General features: G+C 40.9%; 2 protein-coding genes across 2 annotated transcripts; both read right to left on the bottom strand.

The window, feature by feature from the left end:
* Positions 1 to 11,867: 11,867 nt before the first annotated feature.
* On the bottom strand, positions 11,868 to 13,499 carry LOC147882047 (L-type lectin-domain containing receptor kinase S.4-like). Its single transcript, XM_087401507.1, has 2 exons — positions 13,180 to 13,499; positions 11,868 to 12,804 (listed from the first exon to the last, which is right to left on the bottom strand). Exons 1-2 carry the CDS (start codon positions 13,497 to 13,499, stop codon positions 11,868 to 11,870), a joined length of 1,257 nt encoding a protein of 418 aa, XP_087257633.1.
* Positions 13,500 to 13,520: 21 nt separating this feature from the next.
* LOC147882046 (lectin-like protein LEC) lies at positions 13,521 to 13,901 on the bottom strand. Its single transcript, XM_087401506.1, has one exon. The coding sequence runs from the start codon at positions 13,899 to 13,901 to the stop codon at positions 13,521 to 13,523; it is 381 nt and encodes a 126-aa protein (XP_087257632.1).
* Between the last annotated feature and the right edge of the window lie 4,875 nt (positions 13,902 to 18,776).

Genomic DNA, 18,776 nt, shown 5'->3' with positions numbered 1-18,776 from the left:
TCACTATATAGCGATGCTTTATAGCGACGGTCCTTTTTCGATGCTTTTAGCGACACTTATAGCGACGTTTGCGCCTGTGAAAAAAAAATTTTTTAAATGTAAAAAGCGTCGGTATTTTCGTCGAAAAATGGCCTATGCCTTGTAGTGAGGCCAAAAGAACTCGGGGGGGTCACTCATCATATGTAACCCTATCACGTGAGTTCAACAGAAGGATATTTTTTATTTCTAAAATTTACAGAAATAAATATACATAAGGGACTATTTAAAATAGTTTTGGAAAAAATTTACAGATTTGTATAGAAAAGGGGTACATTTTATTACTGAAAAATTTATAGATAAGGGATTTTAGAAATAGGCCTTGAATGCATGTGGTATAGAGGGTTTCTATACAGTGACCCCCCCGAGCAAAAGAGTTGCCTCTTTAGAAGCGCATACGTCTTCTACATTCTTGGGTGTCTGGCACTTGGACTAGCATGACACTCGAAAAGAATTTGGTGCTTGATGTCATTATTATCTGGGACAAATACTCTATCCTTGTAGAGCTGATAGCATCAATAGTATGCTTTGTCCACTTTAGTCCTGTATCACCAACTTGTGGTGTGTCACCATTTCCATGTGACTCTTTTGTGAACTCCCCTCAATTATTTGGAGCCCTCCTCATTATTGCTTTCCATATTTCAAAAGATTAAGGATCAAACTTACATTCTCCTTTCAAGGGCTGAAGGAAATCATTTTGAAATTGAGTAAAACTCAATTCAGTAAGAATTGGCATTTAGCTTAGGGAGTCTGCGACCACGTTCAAATTCCCCTTTCGATATGTCAATTGGATATCAAACTCTTGCGTTATTTTAGCCTTAGCTTTTCTTCTTTAAGATTTGGCTAATTGCAAATCCATTTAATGCTTTCCTGATTAAAAATGATCTCAAATTTGGCACCATACAAATAGTGCCTCCATTTCTTTAAAGCATGGACTATTGCATATAGTTCCTATGCCGAGTAATTATGTTGGTCATGGTCTAACTTTTTCATTTGAAAAGCCACTAGTCGACCCTTTTGTAAAAGTATGCCCCAATAGCAAAGTCACAGGAATTTGTTTCAACCACAAATGGTTTAAGGGATCCACTAACTTTAAGATAGAAGAAAACGCTGTAGCTACTTTTAACTTCTCAAAGCTATTCCTTTGAGATTCTTCCCATATGATGGTACTTCCCTTTCTTTTAAGATGGTCCATCATTGGAATAGGTTACATCAATCTTAGCATAGTCTTGGATGAATCTCCTATAAAAACCAGACAAACCTAAGAATGTCTACAATTCTTAGAGGTTTGTAGGATGTGGCCATTCCAATATGGCCCTTACCTTCTTGAGAACTATACGAACCCCTTCATGGGATATAATACGTCCCACATACTTCAGTTCCTTTGCAAAGAATCCACACTTGAATTCTTTTGCAAAAAAATAATTATTCTAAGCAATTGGAACACTTTCCTAAAGTGTTCCAGATGCTTTTTCTTCCTTTTACTATAAATGAGGATATCATCTAAGAATACTAAAGCAAGTTTTTTTAAATATGGCCTCAAGACACTATTCATGAGTGTCATAAAAGTTACTGGAGGATTAGTTAAACCAAATGGAATTATCTTAAACTGATAATGCTGTATCTAGTACAAAATGATTTTTTAGGGCAGTTCCAAGTAGCATGATCTTTGCCTAATCACTTAAGTAAAGATTTTCTTGCTTGGCCTTCTCATAATCCTTTTTCATAAGAGGATATCTTTGTGTTTCAGGTTTCTTGGGTGGTGCCTGAGAAACCTCCTTCTTGAAATTCCCATTCCTTTTAAGATTGGGAGATTTATTGAACCTAGGAACAAAACTAGTTGATTTGAAGTTCTAGCTTTTGATTTTCCCATAGTGTCGTCATATAGTTGGTCATATTTAATAGTTTCCTTATAGGTCTTGGGAGAATTTCTTCTCACCTCAACCTTATAGGTGTCTTTCAAACCTCTCATGAAACCCCTTATCTTTTGAAATTCATTGATTACCTTCAACTTAAGGATTGCCTCCCTATGGTCACTATGTATTGAACTAAATTGTTCTTACCCATGCTACAATTGTCCCAAGATTCCCAAGCCCTTTCTAGCTCATTTTCAGGTAAAAACTATTTTAAGAAAGCTTGTTCAAACTTAGCCCAATACATAGGGACTCTATCATTTTCTCTGAGCCTCATCGACCATTTATAAGCCTTATTTCCAAGGGAAAGGCTCGCTTCCACGACTTGATTTTTAGGAGGGTTTTTCTTGAGTTGATGGAAGTCTTGCGATTTTTTAAAGAATGCATTTATCATGTCCTTGTTTCATTGTCTCTCTTCCTCATTGAAAATTGGTGGTTTTAAGTCCTTAAGAATGTTCAAAATTTCTTAAGTCACGAGAGCTAGACCTCTAAACTTGACTTGGAGGAGTCGATGATTTTGCCATGGGAGTTACTGCTTGAGAATCGGATATCTTGGATATGGCTTCAGTTAGGGTCTTCAATGTATCATTAATAGACCCTAATTATTTTTCTATAATTTGTACTTGATTTTCTAGTTTGATGAAGCCCAAATATGAAATTCTATAATCCCCATAATCTATATTCTCCATTTCCATAGTATTCTTATGAGTTTGCTCATGTATTTCTTCTTCAACTATAGCCTTACCCTTATAGCCCTTTCCTCACTTTCTCTAATCATTTCACCTCCATCTGGACTTCTCATTTTTCATATTTTTTTAAAATGAAAATGTCCCAAATATTATAAAGCACAAAGCTTTATAACAAAGAGAAAAAAATGTGATTCCCACTTCCCTGTTATTTGTTTGACGTCTTGGGATTTGTGTTTGAAGTCGTCATGCCTTTTTCATGACCTTGCGTTCTAGTTTTGCTTTGAATTCGCTTTCCTCAATATTGGTCTCCAGAATCTTGCGCTTCAGTACTTTTCTTTAAAGTTGGTGAAGCTAAAAATCATGAAAGGTGAGAGCTTAAACTCCTGAAGAAAGGAATGAAGGAAACAGGCCTTAAGACTTTTGGAAAGAGAGGGGATTTAAAGAGGGGAATAAATAACTTGCTAGCATGGCTTTTTCAAAGGTTTGAGACCTTTAGTGATGTGGAAATCCTCTTCTTTATGATTTGTTTTGTGTGCAAGTCGTGTGTCTCTACAGTTTCGTTAATTCCCTTCTCAAATGCTCCCCTCATTGGATGGTAGTCTTTAATTTAGCATATCCATACAACAATTCTGCCATAAGAGCCTAATAGGTGACCTATCAAGGAGACTATAGAGGCTCATGTAATTCTTATCGGTGAAGTGATGAGGAGGGATTCTTTTGTTAATGTTCTGCTTAGGCCTCCTATCCCTAACTCCCTAGCTTCTCACAGTCATGCTTATCTTATATGCAACTCCTTTTCCTATGCTCGACCACACTTTCCATTTCTATGCTCCCTATTCTAGCGATGAGGGAATGTGTAAGTTTTGAAAGAGTGTATGCTCCTTAATAGCAAAGATTAATATGAAAATTACAATCAAACTACTACGAGTTAGGTTTGACAAACACTTTTTGGCCTACCCTCTTGGTAGCCTTAGCACAACAATGCAATTTTGGGAAAGCAAAAATTAGGCATTTCTTGAATTTTTTGGAAGTGCATTTTTCCTATTGGCTCTTCTTCATTAGACTTCAATGCACACTTTAAAGTGGTTGAGTTCTCTCTCTCTCTCTCTCTCTCTCTCTCTCTCTCTCTCTCTCTCTTCCCTTCTTTATCTCCTCAAGTCTTCTTACACAGGATCTCCACCTTTTCTCCCACGCCCTCCCTTCTCTCTCTCTCTCTCTCTCTCTCTCTCTCTCTCTCTCTCTCTCTCTCTCTCTCTCCCTTTATCTCCTCAAGTCTTCCTCCACACCATTCCCAGTGGATTCCTTTTTGTTTACTTTTTTGATCTTGGGTAGGCCTTATGAATGAATATATTCACCTTGTTAATGAAGCTACTACAAAAGTGTTGGTTGGCTTTGAGCAAATGACACATAGTCTTTGTCAAAGTTTTGTAGATGACACACAAAATCAAGATATTAAGTCCATTGTGCTATGTAGCAGAAATCCAGATCGACATTTGCACGTCGCAAACGAAGTGCACTTATGAATCAATCAAGGCGACACAAACAAGTCTGCATTTAGGACTGAATTACAAAATGCTATCAACCATGTAAACCACATGATTTAGGGTCTCACTCTCAGAAATGAGGCTGAACGGATCGACAGTCACGCTAACTCAAAATTGAAGATGAATCCTTGTATTTTATCAGTTACTTAAGGAAAAAAGAGAATGAGTAAAATAGTGGACATGAGATGCGACACATGGTCCATTAGGACCCGATCCTCCTTGCAAATGTCAGGGGTGGTGATTTATTATTGATTTTGTGATGTCCATATTTTGGAAGCTGAAGTCCAACAAATACATGAATAAGACAATACAATAATCGATCCTCGTTGTAGTTTTTACAATATTGTCACATGGACTATAACCATATGAATAAAGGTGGTCATCCTTCAATCTTGCATCTATCTTGGATTTCCTTGCTCCCTCGCATCAATAACATGCATTAAACGAGAAGAATGTTGTAAGAATTTAGATTAAAATCATGAAATTTTGAATGGACCAGCAATTGAAAATATTTATATTATAATATATAATATATAATTATTATAACCACACAGTGTGGGCAGGGAGGCGACGCGCTTCCTTCCCCAAAGAGTTATAATTTGAGGAAATGGGACCTTCCTTGGGTGCCGAGATAATGCCAAGAATATAAACACCTAGAATATTAGCATCGAGGATAAGTCTCTTGAATGGATAAGAAACTGGTATACTACCTGAATGTCAATAGTCGTAATCGTGATCAAACACTGAGAGACAATATCGAAAAAAGTTGCCAATGTGACCCTGAGAGGATCTGCATGTGTCCTTGAGCAGGATGAGATCGTTCAATAGACTCTGGACATCACAAAAAGACAACTATCATTAGAGGAAGTTCAAAGTAGAGCACGTAACATTCTCACTCTGCGTTACGTGCCTCTCGGACCAACGTTGGGAAAATGGATGTTTGATCACTATACTAAGTCGAGCATAAGGTCCTTGCAAGACTCTCCAAAGCTCCACATGCCAATCAACCCAAACTTGCAAATCAAGTAGATCATCTCTTCAAATCGAATAGGTTTGAAATGTTTATATAGTCTTTTTATTGTGAAAAGCATCTATATGCTTTTAGTGCTTTAATCAAAAGCTTAACTTTAACATCAAACTAAATCAAGGGCATAAGATGAAACCAGATCAAGGGCTTAGATTCATGACACGTGGCTCAAGGGGGTGTGAGAAAACCCAAACATCTGCCTAGGCTGCATGCCCCATCAAAATAGGACAACACTCGGGATACCAAAGTCGATGCTTGCTCTCCTGAAAGGGGGATACGTGGAGTAGCTAGTTGCATAACTAACCAAATGAACCAAACATATGCCTTACAGCTTATGCCAGAGTGTTGGCATGCCCACACCACTTAGAGGCCACAGTCTAGTGTGAGGCAATGCGGTGCCAATAGAGAGAGGGAGGGAGCATGTCGAGATAGCTTATAGAGAGAGTGCAAGTTCCATCATGAGAGTAGAGAAGGGGAGGAATGCCACCTAGGAACCCATCAAGAGAGAGGGAGGTCAATGCATGGTGCTCACCAGCACTACATCCCTCCCTCCTCCAAAATAACAAGTTGAAGACCATGGAGAGAATGCCCAACTATATCTCTCCCAAGTCCGGTCTCATGGGATCCTCCTTCGAAATAATGAGTTGAGGACTATGGAGAGAATGCCCCCAACTATATCTCTCCCGAGTTCCCTCTTGTGGGATCCTCTTCCAAATGGACCTCCATCATTATGAAACCCCACCATGCCCAATGCCTATGCCATAGGGATCCCTTAGGTTGTGCCATGTGTCTATAATAGAACCATCATTAGACCCCTAAAAGGCATTCCCAAGGCTTTCACCATCTTCAAGGGTTAGAAAGATGACCCATTAAAAATTGCAAACTAAGCATTCCATTAGGGCTACATGTCTTATGTCATGGAAGGCAAAGCAAGAGGAAATAGCTATTCATGTATGTTTTGCAAAATGCACCATGGGAAATAGAGGGAAAATATGGGGGAAAGAGGAGTTTGATGCCATGGAGTAAAATAAGGATTATTATTTTTGATGTTTTTCCCTTTAAAAAGAATATTTGGACATTTTTCCCTTGGTGAATGAATGATGATCGAGGGAAAGGGAGAGAGGGCTATAAAGAAATGTCACATCGGTAGCAATGGTGCTCGAAAATAGCACCATAAGGTCTAGAGCATGGGGTGCTATCTCCCATGGTCTCCTCTATTTCCCCATTGCATTTGCATAGCATAAGGGAAATAGCTATTTCCCCTATTTTTCCCCTCCATGACATAAGGCCCATAGAGGGGACCATGGGAAAATAGCACTCCATGGTCTAGACCTTAGGGTGCATTGATGTGACACTTCTCTAGTATTGATGTGACATTTCTTCATAGCCCTCTTTCATTTTCCCTTAGATTGTTATGTCATGCACCAAGGGAAAAACACCCTTGAGAACCATTGATGTGACACTTCTTTACTACTGATGTGGAATTTCCTTATAAGTGTCTCTCATTTTCCCTTGGATTGTCCCCTCCATGACATAGGATTATAGTGTGATGCATCACTGCCTCTACGAGCATACTTCCACCCGCAAAAAATACAAGGATTATTGGTTGGCTAACATTAACTACTCATCCAATTCGGTCCTTGATGAATAGAGTGCTGGTTGTTTGTGTAAATTGCCCCTATGGCAACATGTCCTTGGTAAAAACCTTGCCTGACTCACCATCATCCATTAGGACTTTTTGACTCATCGTCATCCATTAGGTCAAAAGTCAGTTGCAAAAAAAAAAAACAATGGCAATCCCTCTAGGGACGTTTCGACCATCATCACCAAGTTCTTCTAATGACAATATGGTAGTGTCTCTCCTTATTGTTATGTCAACCATAATCATGGAAGCATTCAACTTAGTTGTGGTGAGGTAGGAAACCATAGGGCTTGGAAATGCTTTCTAATGTGGATTAGAAGGGTAGGGTCTAGGGTATGTTCCTGTTAAGGATGGTGTAAATTGTACCATCTAGATAGGGCATTAGCCCTAACCATAACCCTAAGGGGTTCTCATGTATATATTCATGTTTATGTTCAATACAACATAGTGTACAGGTAGATATATCATGTGCACTACTCCTCTCTCTCTTTCTCTCTCACTCCCCACTTTATGGTGGTATCAAAGCCTATGGTACTTCCAAGCCCTTGTGCCAAGGTGTCAAGCCCTCCCTTTGAGGCATTCTCCATCTCATGAGATTTGTGAGGTTTATTCTTTTGTGAGAGAGAGTTTCCATTGCGAGAGAGCACAAGCCCTTGCTCCATCAAGGCAACAAGCTATAATTTACTCCATCCTTAACAGGATATGGGGTGACTCGGGGCATGAAGGATAATGGGCATTTGTAGGGGCACTACTAGTATGGGCAACAGATGGGGGGCTGATTGTGTTAGTGTACCGGTGGGTGCAAGTATTTGCATGGGGGGGTTGATCGTGTCAGTGTACCGGCGGGGGCGGGGGAGTGGGAGTGGCAGTAGGAGAGCTAGAGTGAGGGGTGGTACTGCGAGTGCTTAAGGAGCGAGGACTAGCAAATGGAGTGGGAGTGGGAGAGGGCAAGGGACTTGACTGGTATTGGGTCTAATGACCAAGTGGAGATCTATAGTAGGGATGTGAGTGCGTTGACTCATTTAGACATCCCTCGAGTCATGACAATAGCCTTGACCCTTCCTACTCTTCCTTCCCTTACGATGGGTATGCCCAGGTGATGATCCCTTGGTTGAAGGGACTAGAGGGGGTAGCTGTCGAGTAGGTCTAGCCATCGATGGCCCTGATCTACTCCCGAAGGGTGTAGGAATAGCTGAGCTCCTCTGGGACATCAGAGATAAGAGTATCGCTATGTCCGTATCGGCCATCTGTGCGACAAACTTGTCGGGACTCCCAAGGAAGACATGGGTTACTAGCAAAGGAGTTCTCTAAGGGGTAGTCGCAGTGCTAGGCCTAAGAGGAGTCGGCCCAAGGATAGTTACAGGGGTAGGCCCGTGAGGAGTCGGTTGAGGGGAATCAAAGTCCTCTAGAGAATACAGATCATGATGTCTCCTCGTACGAGGGGACGTGCGACGTGATGCCATGTCTAATTTGGGGGGATTGGACAAATGCAAACACAAATACGAAAACAAAAACAAGCACAAGAGTAGGTAAGAAGCGGAAAGACAATTTACTTAAAAGATGATTTATTACTTTAAACTCAAATTCAATTTAATAAAACTATGAAAAGACAATTAATTACTTAAGACAATTATGAAAGGACAAATATTTACTTAAGACAAGTGGAATCAAAGAAGGTTTTCATATACAAAAAGTGTCACAAAAAATAGTATTGTTAAACAAGAGTTCTCATATATAAAAAATATCGCAAAAAATAGTATTGTTAAGCAGAATCTATCTCCAAAAGAGATATTCTTCAAAAATGCCAAAATAGTGGAGGAGGTCTACTGCTCTGCATTACTGTCCAAGGTACTTTCCTCCTCACCACTAGGCAAGTCACTCGGGACCTCATCTTCCACTTCTTAATCTAATATGAGGTCATACTCTTCATGGATTATGTACTTGCAGTCCATGACACAACCCATTATTTCCTTTATAGTTTCATCTTTGTAGGTCCAACGGTCGTGGTGGTCTCTCCAAAACTTATGGAGATCCTGTAGGTTGTTTCGTGCCGAGTCCCTGCTACTCTCCGCGCCTTCGATCAAGACCCCGCCCAAGCACATGCACTTTGATGTTATATCCTGTTAAATTTTTTCCAAAACTGGGATTAAAATACCCCTCCTTTTGAATGCATGTGGTACAAATTTTTTTGGAAGTGAATTCTCTGAGCTTCACAATGTGCAAGTCGGCGGGCAGCCTCAATACCACATGGATATGCAAGGGGATATTCTCACTCTAATAAAATTGTCATTCCTAAGATGATGATGTTTGAAGGATAGCACTTCATTGCATAGATTGAAAACCATTTAGTAGTTCTAGGGCATCTCTTATATTCCTTAAGATGCTTACTACCAAACCTGGCACAGAGGATTTCTAGAGCTTTAGGGGAGGTTTGGGGAGAGAGGGAGGCTCAGGGAGGGAGAGAAAAGAAGGCGAGACAAGGACACATGACAACGGGGCACATAAGCATAGAGCAGAGATGGACAAACAGATGGCGACGTGTGGTGCAGAATGCATGTGGTTCCGATTGCAAGGCCCGTAGGGCATTGCACTACACAAGCAATCTAGAGTCACACTGCAGTTGCCAGTAGGGACGAGATCTGCACAGTAGTTCATGACGTGGCCAATATTGGTTGCACAAGGAGCTGCAGTCTATGAGGCGGAGCTACCAAGAGGTGATGCCCATTTGCCAAATGCAGTAGACTATGGGCCTTTATGGCTTGCTCTTTATGGCATCGTAAGTAGATTGTGGACCAGGAGGCGACGATCATGGGAGGCTTCAATTGGATGATGTGGCATGAAATGGGTATTGTGCAGACTGCTGTAGCATGCAGTAGTGGTGCGGCCAATGTGCCACATTGTGGCACACAGACCCGCATGTGGCATGGCAGTGGACACGTTGCTACCCGCGACACATGTAGCACGTGGGAACATGAATAGGAGGGATATATATATATATATATATATATAGAGAGAGAGAGAGAGAGAATGTAATAAAATATATATAATATAGGATATATGTATTATAATATAATATATTATATAGATTATAATATACTAAAAGCACGGCGGGGAAGAAAAGGTAATTTCCAATGACGAGTGAAGCGGTGGATTAAGGGGACTATAGAACAGAGACCTCAAATAGCTTCGAACATTTAATATCTAGATGGATTACTTGAGAGTCTGATAGATTGTTTCTCTCGAATGCGATATGTACAAGAGTGAAGAGTTTTGGCCAACTAGACAATGCATTTTCAAGTGAGCACATATTTGTAAGAGTATGAGTACATAGATACTATAAAGGTTGGAAAGTGGAGGGAGGAATATCATTTAAGCCTACCATTCACTGCTTTCGAGGTCTTTCACAAAGATTAGACAAGTGAAAAAATATATATTAGTGCTAGCCCAAAATGCCCACAAAGGTGATGTAGGCACGTTTCTAAGGTAGTGGAGCTTGCACAATGGGAATTTCCTAAAGTGATGGCAATAGGCGGACAAGAACCATGGAAGAAGCGAGAATAAAATATGGATGGACTGGGGTTGAGAGGCAATTATGGTAATGAGGAAATCTCTATGTTCCTTATTTGTGATGTTGGACTCCAAGGCACCCCTCCTTCTCTGATGAAGGTAAATGGTGAGGGTTGGAAAAAAAAGGCAATAGATCCTCATGGGAAATGATGATTGTGGCAGCAATTGGTCACTTTTGTCTGTTAGGACGCATGCTAAATCAAATTGAGGGTGAAAGCTGCCACAATCAATAGCTCCAGTTGACATGCCTCTAGGAGAAGTAAGGGATGTGGGCAGAAATCTAGAGCAGAGGTGGATGCTCACTAAATCGAATTGAAGGTGAACTCAAAGTTGCCACAAGTAGTGAGACTCAAATCCACACACATTTAGCAAAGCACCGATTGTGAGGGGATGATATTCACAATATGCAAGAAGTCGGGTAGCCTCAATACCACATGGATATGCAAGGGAATATTCTCACACTAATAAAATCATCATTCCTTAGATGAGGATGTTTGAAGGATAGCACTTCGTCGCATAGATTGAAATCCATTGAATAGTTCTAGGGCATGTTCTTAGTTTTCTTCTATCTTACATATTTTCTTACTTTGAACCTGCCACGTGTCAGGGAAAGGGGAGTTCCATGTCCCAAGAAAAGAAGAGTATAGAGGATTTTAGGAGGCAAAAAGAGTTTTTAAAATTCTTTTGGAGCACTATAGAAATTTGAAATTCTTAGAAAATATTAGGTACCTATAGTTTCATATATGAATACCATGGAGTTTATATACATATTTCTATCTCCCATTCTTTGTGTGTGCGAGTGTACACACACACATCTATATCTATGGTTGCAAATTTTCTGAAAATTCCTCAAAGTTTGACATTTATAAATGAAACCTTAAATTTTATTAAAAGCAATCTATGATCGCGACTTTGAGACCCAGTCGAGCAGGTCTCTAGCCCGTTGTGAACGGGTCAGGTTACTCGTGTTCTTAGTTTTTTTCTATCTTATATATTTTCTTATAAACTTACCATGTGTCAGGGAAAGGGGAGTTCCATGTCCAAGAAAAAAAGAGAGTATCGAGGATTTTAGGAGGCAAAAAGATTTTTTAGAGCACTAAGAAAGCTGAAAATTCTTAGAAAATATAATTAGGTGCCTATAGTTTTGATATAGGACTTTATATACATATTATGTCTCCCATTCTTTGTGTGCACATGCACCCGCTGGCACATACATTTGTGAGAGCGCGCACACATACATCTATATCTATGGTGTTGAAATCAAAGGCATTTTAACATCCCACGTTGAAACCCTTCTTTAACTCGTCCTCATGCTACTACTGTGTTGAGGGCGCAGTTATCATCTTAAGTTACTACTACTATTTTAGTTATTTAAGTTATCATCTTGCAGTTTTAGATATGAAGCTCCAGAGTTGAAGCTTTTGAACCTACTACTGTGTTAAAGGCGCACTAGAAGTTATTTAAGTTATCTTCCAGCTTTAGACGTGAAGCTCCAGAGTTGGCAGCATGTAGAACGCACCTCACCTCGTCCTCTTCACAACCGTCCGTCCCTGTCAGGCTCGGATCTATGCCTTCCAGCAGCTTGTTGCTTTCTTGTAGCAGCCATACCCACTGTAGCAACATCCACTCCTGCGGTTGGAGCTCGAAAGCCAGCACTTTCCTCCCACACACCACTTCCAAGGCTACCACCCCAAAGCTATACACGTCTGCTCGATCGGTGGCCTTCCCAGTGGCGGATACCTCTGGTGCCATGTACCCAGGTGTCCCTGCGGCTGTCATGCTTGCACTCTGATCGTGCTTGATCAACCGAGCCAGCCCCAAATCCCCCAAACGAGCGTTGAATTCCGCATCTAGCAGCACGTTTGCTGCCTTCACGTCCCTGTGGAGAACACACGATTCTGGTCCCTCGTGAAGGTACTCCAAAGCGCTCGCTATCCCTACCAAGATGTTGTATCTCACGTTCCAGGTTAGAATGTTGATCTCTGGGCCGCGTTCGAAGAGGTGTTTGTCGAGGCTTCCATTGTGCATATACTCGTAGACCAACAGCGCCTTCCCTTTCTCGTAGCACCACCCACGCAGCGGCAAAATATTCCTGTGGCGAACACGGCTAATGATGGAGATTTCTGCGCGGAACGCTTTTTCTCCATGCTCTGTAAATTGCATCAGCCTCTTGACTGCCAGTGCTGTTGACCCGAAAGAACCTCGATATACACAGCCAAAGGAGCCACGGCCCAGAAGAAGCTCCTTGCTGAAGCCACGAGTTGCTCTGCTCAACTCCCTGTGGCTATAACGACGAGGATGCAATCTGAATAGATGAATTCCCTTTGGAGCCGCTGTGATTTCTTCCAATGTAGTATGAACGCGATGGCCACCCCACTGCAAGCGGCTGCAAGCAGTGCTTAAATTTGCTGCACACCTCTAGGCAATTTTTCGTGAAGTCTTTGAAAAAAATTTAAGCTTCAAAATGAAATAACACTCCATACAAATCCCATTTTAAGCTGAAGATGACAATTGCACAGACTCCGAGACTAATGCCAAGCCCTCGAGATTCTAGAGCAGGGAGACTCACATTATTTGGGATACATATTAGTAGTATAGTAGATAAATTCTAACTACTAACTATATGTATGTACATTATATGTTGAAGTCTTGGAGATATGCTTGAGCTTCATGAATGCTGCGCTGGTGAAATTCTTGGGAGTCATATGAAGCCCAAAAGTCTAATGAAGCTCAATCTGCGCAGCAAATTTAAGCACTGTACTGCAGCGTGACCACTGTAGAGTCGGGCTTGGCGATTTGCTCAGTTGGATCTGCAGAGGTTGTGTGCCGAGCCATCCTGAGCTCGATCAGCTGCAAAGAGCTCTCGTAATCAATCCAAGCAGTGAACGTGTAGTTGGAATACAGGTCCAGATCGGGAAGACCAAAATCGATTCCCGTGTCGGTAGAGTTTGAGGATACCACCGTATTGATATCGATCCCAACATGGCTGGACGATGAATCGTTCAGAGAGGGATTCTGGTATGTGTCAAACTCGACAGCAACGAAGTGGCGCTTTGCATCCGGTCGGGGATCGCCGTGCATGAGACCAAGGTCACGACCAGATTACAAGGCTAGTGTGGAATCTGAGAAAGTGTGGGGGATGATCATGAATGCGAGGCCATCCCCACTGCATCCATAGCCCTGTACGGTGGTGATTTTGAAGGTAAAGGAAGTGCTGAAGGAGACAGAGACGTTAGAAGAAGGGTCGAGAAGTCGGACAGGATTGAGGTAGAGAAGCTGGCCAGTGTTGACATGGACGCTCTGTGCGTTGCTTGTGGTTATGTCGTTAGTGAGGGAGACATGGTTGCTAATCGAAGCGTTCCCGAAGGTCTTCAGGAAACTAGAAGGAGCACTCATCCAGCTGAACTCTATGGCAAAAGTTCCTGATGAGCTTCCAATCACCGCCAGAAATACCAGTACTGCAGCGTCCACCCGAGATCCCATCTTGCTTAATATACTTTCGCTCCTCATCAATGGTGGCAACAGCTTCAAGCTCGACAAATCGACCAATGGTTCAACAGCTTGAAGCTCAACTTGATCATAATGGTGCGAGAGCTAGCAGTCTGTAGCAGCAGCTCTAATCGGATCTGTTGCATTGCACATAATCACCAAGCCGAATTAGTTCACCTATAACCCCATGTATTGATATTCAAACTCGTCTGCAACGTGAGAACCAATTACCAAATCATGCAGCCGGACCGGCACTGATGGAGTTAGAGAACAGTGACACGGAAGAACCGCATCATGCAGCAGGCTTCGAACACCCGCTGCAGAAAGGCTGCAGCGTCATCAGCAGCCCAAAGAGATCACGGTTGTTAAACACGGACCTTGCAATCGAATAACGGATTCGTCGTAGTAAGAAGCTGAGGCACACCATTGTTTGAACGGCAGGGCGTCACTGTGCCGAAGTCTTGTTGACCTACGCGTCTTAGAGCGCATTCACTGTCCCCATGCACCCGGACCTCCACTACACTGATCATTTCTTGATCGTCCCTCCGACTGATAAATTCGATCAAGATAGCGATTCGTCCAACTCTTTCCTGGAGCAGATGGCTCCAGGAAACTCCCATTGTGAGAGTTTCTGGCCAAAAAACAGGAGACTTGTCCAATGAGCAGCCAGTCTGTCCGTATGAAAACAACATTGTCGGTCTGTGAGCCCTATTGGACCTACTATTCAACAAATTCAACAATGGTATGCCTCTACTTCTTACTCATAATAAAGAAACTCTCTCTTAGGCCACCTTCCTTTTCCTCATCAATATTTTACTCTTCATCAATACCCATTCACCCTACTACCCTAGCTCCTACTCTAAAAAAGAATCAATAATTCGAGTAATTGATTTTGTGGGTACTTTTCAGCTTTGCATTTTGTTGCCTACATGACCCATTTGCTCTTTTTCCTTGTGTATTCATGAGCGTATTCCTTTGCAACCTCTTCCTTTGCTTAATCGAGATCACTCTATATATACTTTTAAACCAATGACCATCTTTTTTATTATTGTTCTCTTCTCCAACCAGTCTTTGCCTTCTTTGACAATCTACTTTTATGTGGTGATTCATGAATACAAAAATAAAAAAGTACATGGTGATTAGTTTGGTTGAGTTCACACATTGGGAAAAAGAATGACAATGAACACGCCTGTGATCTTCATTTTCATATCTTTTAACTCAATGTACTTAATCATGGGATTCTTCAGATGCACCTTCTTTCTTCTCTTATTCCTAATTTTAAGCTACTTTTATTTTGAAATGAGTAACCATCGTGTTTTTAATTCTTATCTTGTTCTCCAATCCATGTCCATCTCCATTTCAATTATTGTCGTCATGATATACATATTCTTCTTCACCAAACTACTTTTACATCCATGGTGTTGACTATTATTGTTGAGATTAATACATCTAGGTGGCTAGAGGGGTAGAAGTCTACATTAGCTTGATTGGTTTGTGTAGAGTATGGATAGGGACTTGGTCTTATGTAATGGCCCCCGAGCCCCTTGTATGGTGTGGATCATTCCTAGCCTTCTGTGTTATTAAGGTTGGTAGTTAATACTATTCTTGTGTCGGCTCCTATCTTGAGTGATCTTCCATCTCTCCTCTTCCTTGTGAGCTTCTCCTTGTGCACTCTAATTTGCAACCTAGTATCAGCGCATTTGGGTTGCTCTTCTCCCTCTTCATTTCCTTCTTGCCATTTGCAACTTCGGCATCCCTCAACCTTATGAAGCTTCTCCACCATTTGTTGCACCTATTTCAGCAAAAATCATGTATGTGGGAGGGGTTGTTGCTATTACATTGTTACGGCTTGCTCACGGGTTTCTCTAGGAGTTGATTGCAAGTTTTTCACAATGACTTCATACTAGCTTTTTATGCTAAGTCTTTAATCAACTGAGTTTTATAAGTGTATCCTAAGCAGGAGTGACCTTGTACTAGTAGCAACAAGCAATGTGAAGAAGTCATGCTTGAGGTTCTTAGAGGTATTCTACGTGAAGGACCTATCTCTTCTGTCTTATTACTCCAAAAAATCTTATGCTGCTGTGTTTTTTACAATTGGGAGTGTAGCACGTATATGTTTGGTTGCACATGCTAGATAAAGCTTTGCCTCCATCTATGCTTTTTTGGTTGTCTGTATTTCATCTACTGGATCGTTGTGATTTGTTAGGCTTTTCATATTTCACCTATCTTGTCTGACTTCCATTTGGAGATTCATACCTAACATCTCTGCTTCTTCTACTAGTTCATAGAGCTCCTTATTTTCTGGGTCAACACCTATCAAGAAGGTTTTAAAGGCCGGTCTCCTAGAATCTAGTGCTCCTTGTGCATATTTTGGCAAGTTCAACTAGTTCTATTTGTAGAGGTATGATCCATAAGCAAAGGTTCGTGCTGTTCAAATGGCTGACTTATCACCAACTTCCAAGAAGTAATGAGATTTAGTTGTAGTGTCCCTAATCTCTTGCAACAAGATGTTTTTCCCAAAAGAGTCTCCTTTGTTTCGTGTTGCTCCACACATTTCTTGTTAGTGGGCTTCTAAAGAATATGTTCTTTCTCTGTCGCCAACTCTATTGCACCATCTAAGAATTCATTTTTATTGGCTACTATGGTTTCTTTGGGTTGTAGCACCTTTGTAAGTGCTGTTAGCTAAAGGATGTACCTATGAAATATCCTAACAAGGTTCTAGTTATTGCTCTACTCGTTTTGAACTAGAACCTTATTAGGAAATTCCCCAGGTATCCATCTTCGGCCATGACACTCTACGAAGGCACATATGCTCAAATATGCCACTGCCCTGCCTATTTCCACATCAAACCTTTGAAAATTTTTTGCCAGGCCTTAGCATTCCATCGCCCCATTGGAGACAGAGAAAATCTCTCTCCACTTAGGCATAACAATTGTGAGAGCAAACTTGGTGGCTTCATTTGGTAACTACTAGATGCACTGCATGGGCCCCATTTTTGAAAACTATTTTGACATCAAGCTATAATAAAGGATGGGGATGAACGCTTAGGTATGCCCTTGTGTGCTTGGGAAGGCATCATATTTGCTGGGCTGGCCCATCATGGGAAAGGCCTCTAAAGCACACTCGTATGGGTACACTAGATTTCACACGTTCTCTTGTGTCCCATGTAGAGAAAATTTTTGAATAGTAATGGCTGACTGGGTGGGTTGTAGGATGCCTTAGGTGGGCCTTTATGTCATACATTTAATAAAGATGGCTCGGAGTCTCTCATTGATACTAAGATGGCCCTTTCATGCATGGCTCCACCTTTTAGAAAATGTAGGATCTCTTAGTTGTGCCTTTATGTTATACATGTAATAAAAGGCCAACCTAAAAGATTCTTGAATTCGAAAGCTAGTCTCCTCTTCTAATACCTCGCGCATTCTTTAATTCCAAAGGTAGTCTCCTTTTTTAACTAGAAATACATTCAATCAAGGCCCTCGTAAAACATTCTTTCATTTGAAAAGGTATCTCCTTAGGGATACTCATGCCCTACTATTCAACAAATTCAACAATGGTATGCCTCTATTTCTTCCTCATAAAATAAAGTAACTCTCTCTTAGGCCACCTTCCTTTTCCTCATCAACCTTTTACTCTTCATCAACACCCATTCACCCTACTACTCTAACTCCTACTCTAAAAAAGAATCAATTCGAGTAATCGATTTGGTGGGTGCTTTTCAGCTTTGCATTTTTTGTTGCCTACATTATCCATTTGCTCTTTTTCCTTCTGTATTCATGAGCCTATTCCTTTGCAACCTCTTTCTTTGATTAATCAAGATCACTCTATATATACTTTTAAACCAATCACAAACTTTTTTATTATTGTTCTCTTCTCCAATGAGTCTTTGCCTTCTTGGACAATCTACTTTTATGTGGTGATTTGTGAAGACAAAAATAAAAAAGAAGATGGTGATTAGTTTGGTAAAGTTCACACATAGGGAAAAAGAATGACAATGAACATGCCTGTGATCTTCATTTTTGTATCTTTTAACTTGTACTTAATCATGGGATTCTTCAGAGGCACCTTCTTTCTTCTCTTATTCCTAGTTTTAAGCTACTTTTATTTTGAAATGAGTAACCATCTTGGTTTTAATTCTTATCTTCTTCTCAAACCCATCTCCATCTCCATTTCAATTATTGTCGTCATCATGATATACATATTCTTCTTCACCAAACTACTTTTACACCCATGGTGTTGACTATTATTGTTGAGATTAATATATCTAGGTGGCTAGAGGGGTATAAATCTACATTAGCTTGATTGGTTCATGTAGATTATAGATAGGATTTGGATACGGACTTGGCCTTATGTAACCCCCAAGCGCCTCGTACGATGTGGATCATTCCTAGCCTTCTATGTTATGAAGGCTGGTAGCTAATACTATTCTTATGTGTTGGCTCCTATTTTGAGTGATCTTCCATCTCTCCTCTTCCTTGTCTTTAATCAATTGAGTTTGATAAGTGTATCTTGAGCAAGATTGACCTTGGACTAGTAGCAGGAAGCAATGTGATGAAGTCCCGCTTTTGGTTCTTAGAGGTATTCTATGTGAAGGCGCTATCTCTTTTGCCCCATTACTCTAGGAAATCTAATGCTACTATGTTTTTTGCAATTGGTATCGTAGCAAGTATATGTTTGGTTGCAAATGACAACTAAATCTTTCCCTCCTTCTATGCTTTTTTGGTTGTCTATATTTCATCTATTGGATTGTTGTGATTTGTCAGGCTTTTCATATTGCACCTATCTTGCCCAATTTCCATAATTTGGAGATTCCTACCTAACATCTTTGCTTCTTCTACTAGTTCACAGAGCTCCTTATCTTCTAGGTC

Source organism: Dipteris shenzhenensis, chromosome 30 (assembly GCF_047967505.1).
Source record: "Dipteris shenzhenensis isolate YYH24624 ecotype China chromosome 30, Dip_SZ_1.0, whole genome shotgun sequence".
Classification (NCBI taxonomy): domain Eukaryota; kingdom Viridiplantae; phylum Streptophyta; class Polypodiopsida; order Gleicheniales; family Dipteridaceae; genus Dipteris; species Dipteris shenzhenensis.
This window is presented reverse-complemented; position numbering and strand designations above follow the sequence as displayed.

Coding starts and splice junctions, on each gene's coding strand:
- LOC147882047 (XM_087401507.1), bottom strand. CDS start 13,499: ATGCACGGCGATCCCCGACCGGATGCAAAGCGCCACTTCGTTGCTGTC. Junction 12,805..13,179: donor TCTACAGTGGTCACGCTGCA/GTACAGTGCTTA, acceptor CACTGCTTGCAG/CCGCTTGCAGTGGGGTGGCC.
- LOC147882046 (XM_087401506.1), bottom strand. CDS start 13,901: ATGGGATCTCGGGTGGACGCTGCAGTACTGGTATTTCTGGCGGTGATT.